Source organism: Populus euphratica, unplaced genomic scaffold, assembly GCF_000495115.2.
Source record: "Populus euphratica unplaced genomic scaffold, PopEup_1.0 scaffold14.1, whole genome shotgun sequence".
Lineage (NCBI taxonomy): Eukaryota > Viridiplantae > Streptophyta > Magnoliopsida > Malpighiales > Salicaceae > Populus > Populus euphratica.
In genome coordinates this window covers 324531-338957 of record NW_011499876.1, presented here as the reverse complement: position 1 = coordinate 338957, position 14427 = coordinate 324531, and the positions used below count along the sequence as shown (strand labels likewise).

Genomic DNA, 14427 nt, shown 5'->3' with positions numbered 1-14427 from the left:
TTTTCTTGTGAATATAAAGTATAAATATACATTTTCAATCCTGAAAAGATATAAAAGCTACCTCTCATATTTATTTAATAAAATTTGTTATTTGTTAAAAAGTGATTTTATCTGTTAAAAAGTGATAAACTCGGGTGTATAATGTTGGACTGCATTAAAAAAAACAAGGCCTCTTAAATTTTTTTTATAAGAAAAACATAGGAATAAAATGAACTTCTCATTAGAGATATATACATTTTTTAAAAAATAATCTCTAATTCTATATTAATTATCTACATTGAAGGAACCATTTTGCTTGCTAATAAAAGTGATATTTTTTGAAGAAAAAAAACATTAATAAAAAATGAGAATTTTGAAAAAAATAATGTTTTTATTCTGAATCACCTTTCTTTCAAATATCAATTTTTACTACCATACAAAAAAAAAATTAAAAAATTACTCGTCGCTTTTGTTCTTTACAATGAATATCAATTCCTCGCTTTCCTTTTTAAATAGCGTTCACATCTCATCATTATATGATTTATCCATTCTTATATTTGTTGGAAAACAGATCCATAATGCTGAAGCCTTTTCGTCTTTTGATATAAATTAGCTAGGAATCCTTTCCACAACATATACCCCTACGTAGTAACTTCTATTAAAAGGCAGGAAAAAGTTGAAACACAGATGACAGATTGCACGCTTGTGGTAGAGGATATGCCATGACCAAGCAACCTCACTAAAAAGCTCAAGCAGTTAAATAGATGGGAAAAATACCGCTTTCCTACTTTCCTAGTCTCATGAAGGCAAGCCTGTTCACCAAACCAGTCATCGACAATTCATTTCATGTGTCTCGTGAGAACGAAAATTGAAAGATGAAAGTGAATTACATGTCCATTCTTACTTCCACCTCAGAGAACCATCAGTCTTCTCGCTATCTTCCCTGCACAGCCCAATAAAGACGAGAGAAATAAGATGACATGGTGCAGGGCAAAAAGGAATCAACTCTTTCTTAAAGTTGTACACTTGCACAAAAAACTGATGGTGTTCAGCTTCTTCTCCTCACATTTCATCAGTGTACTTCACTTTCGAGCACGCAGAGTTTCCCAGGAGATCTATTGGTAATTGAAGAGTAGTAACCGCTAAACTCTTGATGATAAACTTTACAGTAATCTAACTTGTACGCAGTCAGGGGCTACCTAGCTACACAAGATGACATTTAAATCTATCTTCCGATAAAAAAAATCAAGTCATGCATGCATGCATGCAAGGTCAGCAAACCATTCTTCGTCCTCACCTGCACTATGAAACCACCTATGGATAATCTAAAAACTGAGAGAGAGAGAGGTTCCGTTTAATCACTTAATGGGGGGTGTGCCCTGGTTTGACCACCCTGGTGGTCCCAATGGTGCATAGTTCCCTTGCTCTCCTTGCATGCCCATCTGCTCCATTTGTGCAGACATCTGACCTTCACCTGGGTTACGTTGTCCATAGCTACTATTTCCACCTTGCCCATAGTTTCCACCATGGGTGGGAGAATAATTCCAGTTGTCTCTCCTGTAGTCTCTTTGCCCAGGAGATTCATGATCCCTCCAATCTCCTTGTGTAAAGCTCCTTTGGTCTGGGTCATAATGAATTCCCTGCTGTCTTTGGAAGTAACCTTGCTGTCCTGGGGGGTAATGATTTCCCTGCCGTCCTTGGCTATAACCTTGTCCTGGGGGATAATGATTTCCCTGCTGTCTTTGGAAGTAACCTTGCTGTCCTGGGGAGTAATCAATTCCCTGCCGTTCTGGGTTGTACCCTTGCTGTCCTGGGGGGTAATGACTTCTCTGCTCTCCTTGGTTGTAGCCTTGCTGTCCTGGGGGATCACGATTTCCGTGCTGTACTGGATATGTGTTCCTTTCCCCAGGGGCATAATCCCTATTGTTCATCGGCATCCTTCCTCGCCTTGGAGGACCGTGATTTTGCTGTGGCAGACCATTTTGTTGAGACCTGTAGTTACTACCACCTCCTTGCTCTCCTTCGTTGTGACCTCGCTGTCCTGGGGGATCATGATTTCCTTGCTGTCCTGGATACATGTTCCTTCCTCCAGGGGCATAATCCCTATTGTTCATCAGCATCCTTCCTCCTAGACCTGGAGGTCCATGATTTTGCTGTGGTGGACCATTTTGTTGAGATCCGTAGTTACTACCACCTTCTTGCATACACCCTTGCTGACTATACTGGGGTTGCAGCCCGTGATAAGTTGGAATTGGACTTTCTCGCTGGTCAAATCTTGGTGGAATTCCACCTTGCCCATAGCTTCCACCATGGGTGGGAGAATAATTCCAGTTGTCTCCCTTAAAATCTCTTTGCCCAGGAGGTCCATGATCCCTCCAATCTCCTCGTGGAAAGCTCCTTTGGTCCGGGGCATAATGATTTCCCTGCTGTCCTTGGTTGTAACCTTGTCCTTGGGGGTAATGATTTCGCTGCTGTCCATGGTTGTATCCTTGCTGTCCTGGGGGATCATGATTCCCACCACCTCCTGGGGGGTAATGATTTCGCTGCTGTCCATGGTTGTAACCTTGCTGTCTTGGGGGATCATGATTTCCTTCTTGTCCTGGATACATGTTCCTTCCTCCAGGGGCATAATCCCTATTGTTCATCGGCATCCTTCCTCCTAGCCCTGGAGGACCATGATTTTGCTGTGGCGGACCATTTTGTTGAGACCCGTAGTTACCACCACCTCCTGGCATTCGTCCTTGCTGACTATTCTGGGGTTGCAGCCCTTGATTATTTGGAATTGGACTATCTCGCTGGTCAAATCTAGGTGGACCCTGGTCACCGCATCTTTCTGCCCCTCTCTGAAATTGAACTGTGGTTGGTCCCGGAGTGATCATTCTGTGTTCATACTCGTCTCCTGCAAAGTACATCAAATGAATTTAATTCACCAGTTGAATGAACCACTATCAGACTTGCTTTTAACTAATTGTGCAACAGCCGTAACACTACCTTAAACGAGTAGAATAATAGACCATATACTACAACGCATTTCAACAATGAAATTGAATGAAGAAATTTCAATCACAAGGAGACAAAAATGACCTTCATATTCCTTGTTTCCGGGAGAATCTGGTAATACAAAAACAACCCTCGGAACGTCTGTTTAGAGAAAGTCAGTCAGCAAGCATTCAGGACAACAACAATAACAATGCACAAAAACAGATGGAAATTCAGCATGCAAGAAACCATCATCATACGTGGTTGCGTTTGATAGAAGGGGCAGATATAAAAGTGATTTTAATGTGTTTGATTGATGGGGACGGAGACAGCTCTTCTATAGCTAGTTTTGGAGTGAAATTGTATACTTCCAAAATAGAAAGAAAAAAGGTCTCCATTGTCCCATTGTCTCTTCTGTCTAGAGACGGTGACTAAAAGCTAACACTACCTCTAAACTTTTGGGACTCTTGTTCCGTCATCAAAACCTGAAACCCTTGAAAAGTACTTGTGCTACAAGCATATATTCTCTTCTTCGCCTCCTCAATACTGAAAACACATTACGCCATTAAAATTAAACTAAAAAATTATAATAAAAAATAAAAAATGAAACCTGCTGTTGAGTCCCTGGGCACAGATGCGTTCATAAGCAGCGATCATTTCTCGAGGCGAGGGTTTGGGTTCTTCTTTGGGGAAATCAACAGTCACCAGCCAGTAATTGTAAGCGCAGCCTTCGAACAGGGTTTTGTTCTCAGTGATTTCGCCTAGATTCTCGTATACCCAGTACTGTTTCTCTGCTATTGCGGCCGTCGACGTCATCGACACTCCCGTTCCCGCGAATCCCCGCCACTGAGAAATGATTGGGGGCGTCTGTGCCGCTGGTGGTGCGATTGCCATAGGAGCGAGGAGAGAGGGGCACCGTTGCCGAGTTGAAGAGAGAGGGGTTAGGATTCGACGGAGGCGGAGGAGTCGTTGCGCCATGGCTATGCTAGGATTTTGGAGGGGGTTTATGAGAGGCTCTGGACACGCGTTTCGAAACGTTTGTATTTTATATTATTGTAACGTAAAGGGCCTTTTAATACAATAAGGAGATGTTGCCTTAAAATACGATAAATCATAGCTTTTAAGTACTAATAAGTAATAACTTCCGCGAAAAAGATATTAGAAAACTTCACATTCTCCGAAACTTCATAGGATTCTTTTTTCATGGAGCCATAATAAATATTTAGGTAGTAATTATATTTTCCAAAACGTTGCCGTTGACGCTATAACTCGTTCCTTGTGCTTCATGCCTCTCCGGATTCATTATATTGTCGCAAATGTTCTTCTTCACATGCATTACGGAAGCTGCTTTTTTTTTTAATTTATATCTAAATCATTATTTATTGGGTAAAAAAAAAATTTAGATCTTCATATCTTATTTATTTGTATGCTTTGAATATCCATATGAATATTAATTATAAAAATATTATTATAATTGAACAACAAAAATAATCTAAATATATATTAAAAATTTTAAACATAAAATAAAAAAACTAACATTTTATTATAGACAAGTATTTGTCACATTGTGAATTAGAATGATATAATGATTATTTTTTTTAATGAGAAAATCATTGAACTATCTAACAAAAGTAATATAATCTTTTAACGAGGTTTTTTTTGGTAAGTATTTTATGAGGTTTATTAGTTATTATTAAATTGATAAAAAACAAATTAATTTTTTAACATTTTTAAAAGCACAATGCAATGACTTGTTTTTTTTTATTTTTCTCTTTGTTTTTTTTTAGGTTTCATGCTAGCCTATCAAAATATAAAATGTCTTGTTATTTTTTTATGTTTAATTTTATCATCATTACTTTGATTATTTTTTTTATTTTGATTGATTTTTTTCTTTAGTTATGTCTCTCATCATTTATTTTTTATATAAAATTTTATCATCATACAACACCTTATTTACTGTCTAAAGGCGACAAAGCTCTCCACACGCCGCCATATATATCGCATGCATCAACTGCTTTTAGTTTTTCAATTATATTTTATATTTATTAAAATAACAAATTATTCATTGATCAACTTGATTATAACTAAAAAAAACTATAAGAGAATTTTTGTTGTTGTTAAGGGTAATTTAATTATTGTATTATGATTTAAAAATGTTAAAAAGTTAATTTTTCCTTAATCAACTTAATAATAATTAACTAATCTTGTAAAAAAGACCACAGTATCTTTAATAGCTAATTCAATGATTTTCTCTTAGTTACACTGTTTAAATTCACAATGTGATAAATTTATGTCTACATTAAAACCCCAATCCCTTTTATTTTTATTTTAAAATGTGTGTATTTGGATTGCATGTGTGTTATTTTTGTTGTAAACAATAAATAATATCCACACAATGAATATTTATATAAATATCTAAAACATGATAAATATAGTATGAATATTTAAATTTTTTATCTAATAAATAATAAGCTAACCAGATAAATACCATTGTCATCCTTAAAAAATATGGAGGAAAATGTTTCCGAAATCCATTTTCATTGGGTTAGGTTATGGTGAATACCCATCAGAATGGATAATTTTATCATTTATAAAGAGTAAAAACATTAGGAGTTAAACTTAGTTTTTTTTTTTCCTCTCCCGTAACTAGCTTTTTGAGATTTGTTTCGCATTTTCATTATTTAACAAATTCATAATATTTTTTAATATCTAATAAATTGTTTAGACTTTAATTTCCTTATTTATATGTAATAACATGAAAACGATAGCAATTCACAATAAATGCAATGGTGAAAGTTCTTATTTTGACACGTAGACAGTTCACATATGCAAATGATCTATGATTTACTAATTATATCATGCCAAACATAAAAGTTATAAGATAACATGGACCACTTATGTTGTGTTAGTATAAAAATAAAAATAAATAAAACAGTAAGTAATAAATCTTTGAGGAGAGAAAATAACTAAAAAATTTAGATCAAGATTTCTTACAATATATTTTTTTATTGTTTTTGTTTAAATCAATTACGAACTCCTATTATAAGCTTTAATTTAAAAGATATATTGATATTATTTTTTGGTTAAGAAGTGAAACTAAAAAAAGAAGAAGAAAATTGTCCATGCAAGATCAATTCTTATCAAAGCTCCTTGTATCATTTAAAAGTTTATGATAATACAATAATCGAGTTATGCTTCACTTACACCCTTAATATTTCTCAATTAAATGATGAAATCATATAATATAACTTTAAATTTTATTTATTTATTAAGTACGCATCAAGAATGTAGGGTATATTACATGCGCATGTCCATTATTATTATTTTTTCCTGTCATAATATTTTTTTCTTAATTTTTTTCAATTGATAAATGAGCATGTTTTGATCAAATAAGTGTAATGTAAAATATGTTTTGAGCTTGTAAGGAAATAATCTAGATTATTAATATTTCGGTATATGAATTTATAAATTTGAGTCAATATACATTATCTGATTTTTTTTAATATCTTAATTTAAATTCAACAAGAATAATAAAAATAAAAATAATTATATCAATTAGTATAATGTTTTGATAAAATCATTATATAAGATATTAATATGATAAAAGAAATTATTTACAAATAACCAGACTATCCTCGACATTATGAGAGCATTGCAAAATAATATAATCTATAAAAGTTCACAGAACTATGCGAAAACATATAGCTGTATTTACAATAATAAGTTATCAGCTCCAGTTCACAGAGATGAAGTTAAAGAGAAATTTCCTCATCAGATATCTAGCTAAACAGCAAAACAAAAACTAAAACACCTTAATGTCTTGCATGAGATACGCTGTGGATTTATTAGTGTCGATTTAATCAGTAATCAGCATTCAATAAATTTCTTCACATTTGGCAAGGAAACGCAGTAACTTGATGCTTTCTGTACCTGCAATTTTGTATGATGGCCAATGATAGCTAGGAAGATCCTGGAAAATATTGATTCTCTTTGTATATGAAGTGTTCAGCTGATCTTATTGCCTTTACATATGCTGTATGAATGCTCTTGTCTGCTTTCAAATCATTCCTAATACAAGATTCTGCAGAAAAAGGAGATGAGTTATTGAAGCAGGTCTGGAATGATATCACATAAACATAAAACTAGAAGCACAAACTGGTTAGTGTTAGCAAGTACTGCATAAAGCTAGTTCGAACTTGAGCCACGCCTTCTTGAGTGGAATTTGGAAATCCCTTCACAGATCCTGAATCAATAGAGTGAAGATCCTGAATCAATAGATCGGAAAAACTGTAAGAGAGACAATGATGATCATAATTTCTTTGGTATGTGTTTAAATTCTCCAAAGTCAACATTAGGCATCTTACCCTTTATGAAAATATCTGAACAGATATGGAGAGAATTCCTTCACTATCTTTACTCATCATTGGAGTTATGCACCAAACCCCCAGAAAGTTATCTAAGAATTCATCTTCCACCTTTTGTCTCAGCTCTTTTCCTCTTACATTATTCCCATTTCTAGGGTCAAGGTTGGCAGCAATGTTAAGAATAATAGCAGCACGACACTTAGAAAAGCTCAATACTAGCAACAAGGTTGGGATGATTAAGTATCAAAATATATCTAGCTCTTTTCCTCTTTCCTGAAATGATTGTCTCAACCGGTATCTCCACTACTCCAATAAGATGTGCCCCAAGAAAATCATTGTCCTTAACATGAAACTTCATTGTCCTAAAATCGATATATCCAATTCACCATGCAAAAAAAAAAAAAGTTCCTTTGTATCCTGAATTGCAATAGATTGAGTCTTTCAAGGAACATTAGTTTCCATACCCATTCTGTCTTGTTAACTTGGCAACCACCAAATTGTCAAGGCACCTATATTTGCCAAAACTAAATCCAAAGTTGATCAATCAGAAGCTAACATCATAAAGCTTGTGAAATTTACTGTTTTGCAGATGGACCGTACAATATCACAAACATTCATAAAATACAACTCAGTATTCTTACTTGAGTGCATCAAAAGCGTTAGGCAGAGCTTGCAGTCTCTGTAAGTTGACACCAGGAATCTTTCCCATGCTGAAATGTCAGGAAAAAAAGATTAGGAACAAAATGATCAGTTTGAAGACAAAAATATGTACTCAACCACCCAGCATACCACCATGTATGCACATAAAGGCATCACAGTTGAAAGAACAAACATGGTACAAACCACAAAACATCCATGCAGATTAATAATCTCGTATATAATTTACAGTGGACGTTTAGATGTCAGACAAATCAGTGATAATAAGCAAGTCTGTAAAAGATTAGCAAAAATTCAAGCTTCCATAAAGCTACACCAAAATCCCATAAATTCCAAGATAAAACTCATACAACAACAAAGAAAAAAAGAAAAGAAACAAATGCCTACTGAAGAAATATATTACTCTAAATTTAGTATATCCAATATATGATTTGTATCCCATGTTTCTAAAAGGAAACAAGAAAATACTCCCTAGATTTCAAAATAAATGGATACCTAAAAAAATGAAGTAATAAAAAAATCTATTTTACAAAATAAATCATTTTATATAATATTATTAGATTTTTATTTTTTCCTCAATAAATGGCTAGCTTATTTATATATTTATTTTATGAGTTTTACATGTAAAAAATAATTATTATTTTGAAGTATTAAACTTTTCAAATGCTCGAGGAATTAAAAGATTTGAAATTTCTCAAAATTTATATTTTTTTTCAAACATTCTTAGGATAAGTTTTAATTCAAAAACAAATACTTCTTAAAATTGTTCATTTTCACAAAAACTGATTGTGTTCAACTTCTCCTCACATTTCAGTAGTGTACTTCACTTTCAAGCATGCACAGTTTCCCAGGAGACTATTGGTAATTGAAGAATAGTAACCACTAAACTCTTGATGATAAAACTTTCCAGTAATGTAACTAGTAAGCAGTCAAGGGCTAACCTAGCTACACAAGATGACATTTTAATCTATCTTCCCATAAACAAATCTACAAGTCATGCATGCATATAAGGTCAGTAAACCATTCTTTGTCCTCACCTGCATTATGAAACCACCTATGGATAATCTAAAAATTGAGAAAAATAAGGTTCCAGTTAATCACTTAATGGAGGGAGTGCCTTACTTGGTTTGACCACCCTGGTTGTCCCAATGGTGCAGAGTTCCCTTGCTCTGCTTGCATGCTCCTCTGCTCCATTTGTGCGGACCTCTGACCTTCACCTGGGTGACGCTGTCCATAGCTAGTATTTCCAACTTGCCCATAGTTTCCACCATGGGTGGGAGAATAATTCCAGTTGTCTCCCCTATCATCTCTTTGCCCAGGAGATCCATGATCCCTCCTCCAATCTCCTTGAGGAAAGCTCCTTTGGTCTGGGTCATAATGATTCCCCTGCTGTCCTGGGGGGTAATCACTTCCCTGCAGTCCTTGGTTGTAACCTTGCTGTCCTGGGGGGTATCGATTTCCCTGCTGTTCTTGGAAGTAACCTTGCTGTCCTAGGGGGTAATAATTTCCCTGTTGTTCTTGGAAGTACGCTTGCTGTCCTGTGGGGTAATGATTTCCCTGCTGTTCTTGGAAGTAACCTTGATGTCCTGGCGTGTAATGATTTCCCTGCTGTCCTTGGTTGTAACCTTGCTGACCTGGGGGATAACGATTTCCATGCTGTCCTTGGTTGTAACCTTGCTGACCTGGGGGATAACGATTTCCATGCTGTCCTGGGTTGTAACCTTGCTTTCCTGGGGGGTAACGATTTCCATGCTGTCCTGGGTTGTAACCTTGCTGACCTGGGGGGTAACGATTTCCATGCTGTTCTTGGTTGTAACCTTGCTGACCTGGGGGATAACGATTTCCATGCTGTCCTTGGTTGTAACCTTGCTGACCTGGGGAATAACGATTTCCCTGCTGATCTTGGAAGTAACCTTGCTGCCCTGGATACATGTTCCTTCCTCCAGGGGCATAATCCCTATTGTTCATTGGCATCCTTCCTCCTAGCACTGGAGGACCGTGATCTTGCTGTGATGGACCATTTTGTGGAGACCCGTAGCAACTGCCACCTCCTTGCATGTGCCCTTGTTGACTGTACTGGAGTTGCACAACCAAATAAAAACAAGAGAAATAAGATGATATGGTGAAGGGAAAAAAGGAATGAACTCTTTCTTAAAGTTGTTAATTTCACATAAACTGATTGTGTTCAACTTCTCCTCACATTTCAGTAGTGTACTTCACTTTCAAGCATGCACAGTTTCCCAGAAGACTATTGGTAATTGAAGAATAGTAATCACAAGACTATTGATGATAAAACTTCCCTGTTATCTAACTTGTAACCAGTCATTGGCTAACCTAGCTCCACATGATGACATTTTAATCTATCTTCCCATAAACAAATCTACAAGTCATGCGTGCATGTAAGGTCAGTAAACCATTCTCCGTCCTCACCTGCACTATGAAACCACCTATTGATAATCTAAAAAATGACAAAAAGGGTCCCAGTTAATCACTTAATGGGAGGAGTTCCTTACTTGGTTTGACCACCCTGGTTGTCCCAATGGTGCATAGTTCCCTTGCTCTCCTTGCATGCCCCTCAGCTCCATTTGTGCGGACCTCTGATCTTCACCTGGGTGACGCTGTCCATAGCTAGTATTTCCACCTTGCCCATAGTTTCCACCATGGGTGGGAGAATAATTCCAGTTGTCTCCCCTGTCATCTCTTTGCCCAGGAGAGCCATGATCCCTCCTCCAGTCTCCTTGTGGAAAGCTCCCTTGGTCTGGGTCATAATGATTCCCCTGCTGTCCTTGGTTGTAACCTTGCTGTCCTGGGGGATCATGATTTCCTTGCTGTCCTGGATATGTGTTCCTTCCTCCAGTGGCATAATCCCTATTGTTCATCGGCACTGTTCCTCCTAGCCCTGGAGGACCATGATTTTTCTGTGGTGGACGATTTTGTTGAGACCCATAGCTACTACCACCTCCTTGCATATGCCCTCGCTGACTATACTGGGGTTGCGGCCCTTGATGATTTGGAATTGGACTTTCTGGCCGGTCAAATCTAGGTGGAATTCTGCCTGGATCACGGCTCCTTTCTCCCCCTCTCTGAAATTGAACTGGGGGTGGTCTGAGAGTGATTAATCCATTTTTATACTTGTCTCCTGCAAAGTAGATCAAATGAGTTTAATTCACCAATTGAACTAACCACTATCAGACTTGCTTTTAACTAATTGTGTGATAGCCAAGAGACCCAAATGAAAGGGCTAATACTACCTTAAAAGAGTAGAATAACAGACAATATACTAGAATGCATTTCAACAATTAAATTGAATGAAGATATTTCAATCACAAGGAGAAAAAAATGACCTCCATTTTCCTTTTTTACTCGCGAATCTGGTGATACAAAAACAGCCCCCGGAACACCTGTTTAAAGCATCATCACATATGACAAGTCAGAAAGCAAGCATTCAGGACAACAACAGCAATAACAATCCACAAAAACAGGTGGAAATTCAGAATGCAAGAAACACAGATGTATGGTTGCGCTTGACAGAAGGGGCAGATACGAAAGTGATGTAAATGCGTTTGATTGAAGGGATGGAGATGGCTCTCCTATAGTAAGTTTTGAAGTGAATTTGTTTACTTTCAAAGGGTCTCGTTTGTCCCACTGTCAAAAGCTAACACCTGCCTTTAAACTTTTCGGCCTCTTGGTGCGTAATTGAAACCTGAAACCCTTGATAAATAGTTGTGCTACAAGCATACATTCTCTTCTTCGCCTCCTCAATACTGAAAAAACATCACGCCATTAAAATTAAACTAATAAATCATAACAAAAAACAAAAAAAGAAAGAAAGAAAGAAACCTGATGTTGAGTCCCTGGGCACAGATGCGTTCAAAAGCAGCGACCATTTCTTCAGGAGAGGGTTTGGGTTCTTTTGGGAAATCAACAGTCACCAGCCAGTGAATGTATTCGTTGCCTTCGAACAGAATTGTGCTCTTAACGATTTCTTCTCCATCCTCGTATACCTTGTACTCTTTCTCTGCCAAACCAGTCGTCGACACCATTGACACTCTCGTTCCCGAGAATCCCCGCCATTGAGAAATGATTGGGGGCGTCTGTGCGGCTGGTGGTGCTATTGCGATAGGAGTGGAGAGAGGAGGGCGTTGCCGAGTAGAAGAGAGTGGGGTTAGAGCTCGACGGAGGCGGAGCAGTCGTTGCGCCATAGCTATGCTAGGGTTTTGGAGGGGGTTTAGACTGAATTGAAAGGCTCTAGACCCTCCCTCTCTAATCAAGGGCTCTTACCTTATGGTACATTGATTTTACATAAACTTTCAATCTAGTACATAGACTTTAATATTTTTAGTAAAAAAATTATTACATAAACTTTCAATCTAGTACATAAACTTTCACTTTTTCTCAATCTAGTACACGGACTTTAATATTTTTAGTAAAAAATTTATTTCACTAGTAATCTCAGCTTCTGGTAACAGAAATCATTCCGGTGTCAAGACCTCTGTCTTTTTCCTCCATGCGGGTCCGAAATTTTAGAGCAGTTAAAAGGAAATTAAAGCTTCATTTGTTTTTGTTGTACGGTGTGCTGTGGTCAATATATATTATAGTTTTATATAAATTTTATTAAAAACTCCTTTCTAAAATTTTGGATAAAAAAAACTACAATTTATTACCTTTTTTAAATTATAACCTCAAAAACTATCATAATATTAAATATATATTGAGAGTCTATTTGTTTTTATATTTTAAAATTATTTTTAAAAAATGTAAATTTTTTTCTTTTTTTCAGGTTATTTTTTTTATTTTTAAATTATTTTAATATATTTATAAATAAAAAATATTCTAAAAAACAACCACAAAATATACTATACTATAAGCTTCCGTAATGCATGTGAAGACCAACATTGAGAAAATTCTAGATGTCATGCATGTGTGTTCTTGCGGTGGACTTGCAGCCTCCTTGTATGTTATTGTAAACTTACAAAAAAAAAACATAAAAAAACTATATAAAGACAGATTATTATAATTTATAATGTTTTAAAAAAAACCTATAAAAATATTTTTAAAAAAAAAAGAAGGAAAAAATATTATGTAGAGAAATACTATAATAATTTATAATATTTTATAAAAAACTATATAATTATAATTCTCGACCAGCTCAATACAAAAAAAATAAAATTAATAAAGATAATTTTTTAAAAATACATAGCAAAAAAATAATGAGGAATAATTGTAGTAATTCACAGTGTTTTAAAGGAAAAAAAAGTGTAAAAATAAATTCTCAACCAGTTTAGTATTAAAAAATAAAAGAAACAACAATAATTTTGAAAACAATTATACAAAAAATAATAATAAAAAAAGATCAAGAGAAATCTCTTTTAGTAAGGAGGTCTTTATCTTATCAAATTAAAATCTAATCATTCTATGGTATAAAATTTAACAATTTATTTATTTTTATTTTATATCTTTAATACATAAGGATATACTTTACATTATAATTTTATATCCTCAAATATTAAGGTCTACAATTAACTTTAATATTTTATTTTTGTCAATTTATTTAATTTAATACCTGAAATATACACTACGTTTTAAAATTTATGCCCTAAATGAGTAAACAAATTAATTTTGGTGATGTGTTTTGAAATTTTGGTAAAACTCTAATGAATAATCATAAGCTTATACTCATTAATTGATTTTTGTATTTTTCAAAATATGATAACAATTTATTTTTTTATAAAATATTCATGAAAACTTTTAGAATTTGGTCATATACATAAAGATAAAAATATATTTTTGTATTTCCTTTATAAATAATCTTAGATTTTTAAATTTTTTCTGAAGAAAAACATGTATAATTAACATTGGGTCACTATCTTATGACACAAGTATATAACTCAAATATTAAATGAAATAATTGAGAAACATGTGAAAGACTCACAAATAATTTTAAAATAATTCTTAATTTTTTTAAATTGTTTTGAAAATCACTGGGGATTTATGTCGCAAGATAAAAAATAACAAAGAAAATTACCAAAAAATTTATTAAGATATATTCATTAAACAGGCCATAAAAATAAAAAAATACATTTTTTTTCTTGTTAAATTTTGACTGGCCAAACACAATTTTAAAGTTAATGGACTCGACTCATCCATGTGAGCTACGCTTTCTAGCTCAAAAACACAGCCCAAAATCATAAAAGAAAAACAAAGTTCAAAAGACGAAAAGTGCTTAAATTTCATTGATGAACACGAAGAACACCAGGAAGAAATCCTGAAATGAAAGTGCAATTTCAGCCCAAATTACATCAAACAAAAGGCCTAGAGAGATGCATCATCAAAAACTAGGATACAAGCATGCATCAAACAACAACAACAAGCTCTGATATGGACAAAACAACCATAATAGTAAAAAAAACCCCAAACCTAGCATTTGAAAACTTCAAAGGATTGATTA

General features: G+C 34.8%; 1 protein-coding gene across 23 annotated transcripts; it reads right to left on the bottom strand.

Moving 5' to 3' along the window:
• Positions 1-514: 514 nt before the first annotated feature.
• On the bottom strand, positions 515-12255 carry LOC105128368 (glutenin, high molecular weight subunit PW212-like). 23 transcript variants are annotated; one of them, XR_842849.1, is made up of 9 exons: positions 11820-12254; positions 11646-11743; positions 11324-11380; positions 10493-11118; positions 9102-10055; positions 7323-8032; positions 7135-7223; positions 6889-7039; positions 6603-6792 (listed from the first exon to the last, which is right to left on the bottom strand). XR_842849.1 is itself a non-coding variant. In XM_011029986.1 (7 exons), the coding sequence occupies exons 1-7, from the start codon at positions 12179-12181 to the stop codon at positions 914-916; spliced, it is 2889 nt and encodes a 962-aa protein (XP_011028288.1). In that variant the 5' UTR covers positions 12182-12254; the 3' UTR covers positions 515-913. The 23 variants fall into 23 exon arrangements, 15 of the variants coding, with proteins under 15 accessions (XP_011028288.1, XP_011028294.1, XP_011028293.1 ...); XR_842848.1 differs by having other exon boundaries at positions 6889-7223; XR_842845.1 differs by having other exon boundaries at positions 6603-7039.
• Between the last annotated feature and the right edge of the window lie 2172 nt (positions 12256-14427).

What these genes read in the sequence shown, in the direction of transcription:
- LOC105128368 (XM_011029985.1), bottom strand. Translation starts at nt 12,181, where the DNA reads ATGGCGCAACGACTGCTCCGCCTCCGTCGAGCTCTAACCCCACTCTCT. An exon ending in AGTAAAAAAGGAAAATGGAG is followed by an intron (nt 11,119 to 11,323) that starts GTCATTTTTTTC and finishes TCTACTTTGCAG; the next exon opens with GAGACAAGTATAAAAATGGA. An exon ending in AACCAGGGTGGTCAAACCAA is followed by an intron (nt 10,056 to 10,492) that starts GTAAGGAACTCC and finishes GTGCAACTCCAG; the next exon opens with TACAGTCAACAAGGGCACAT.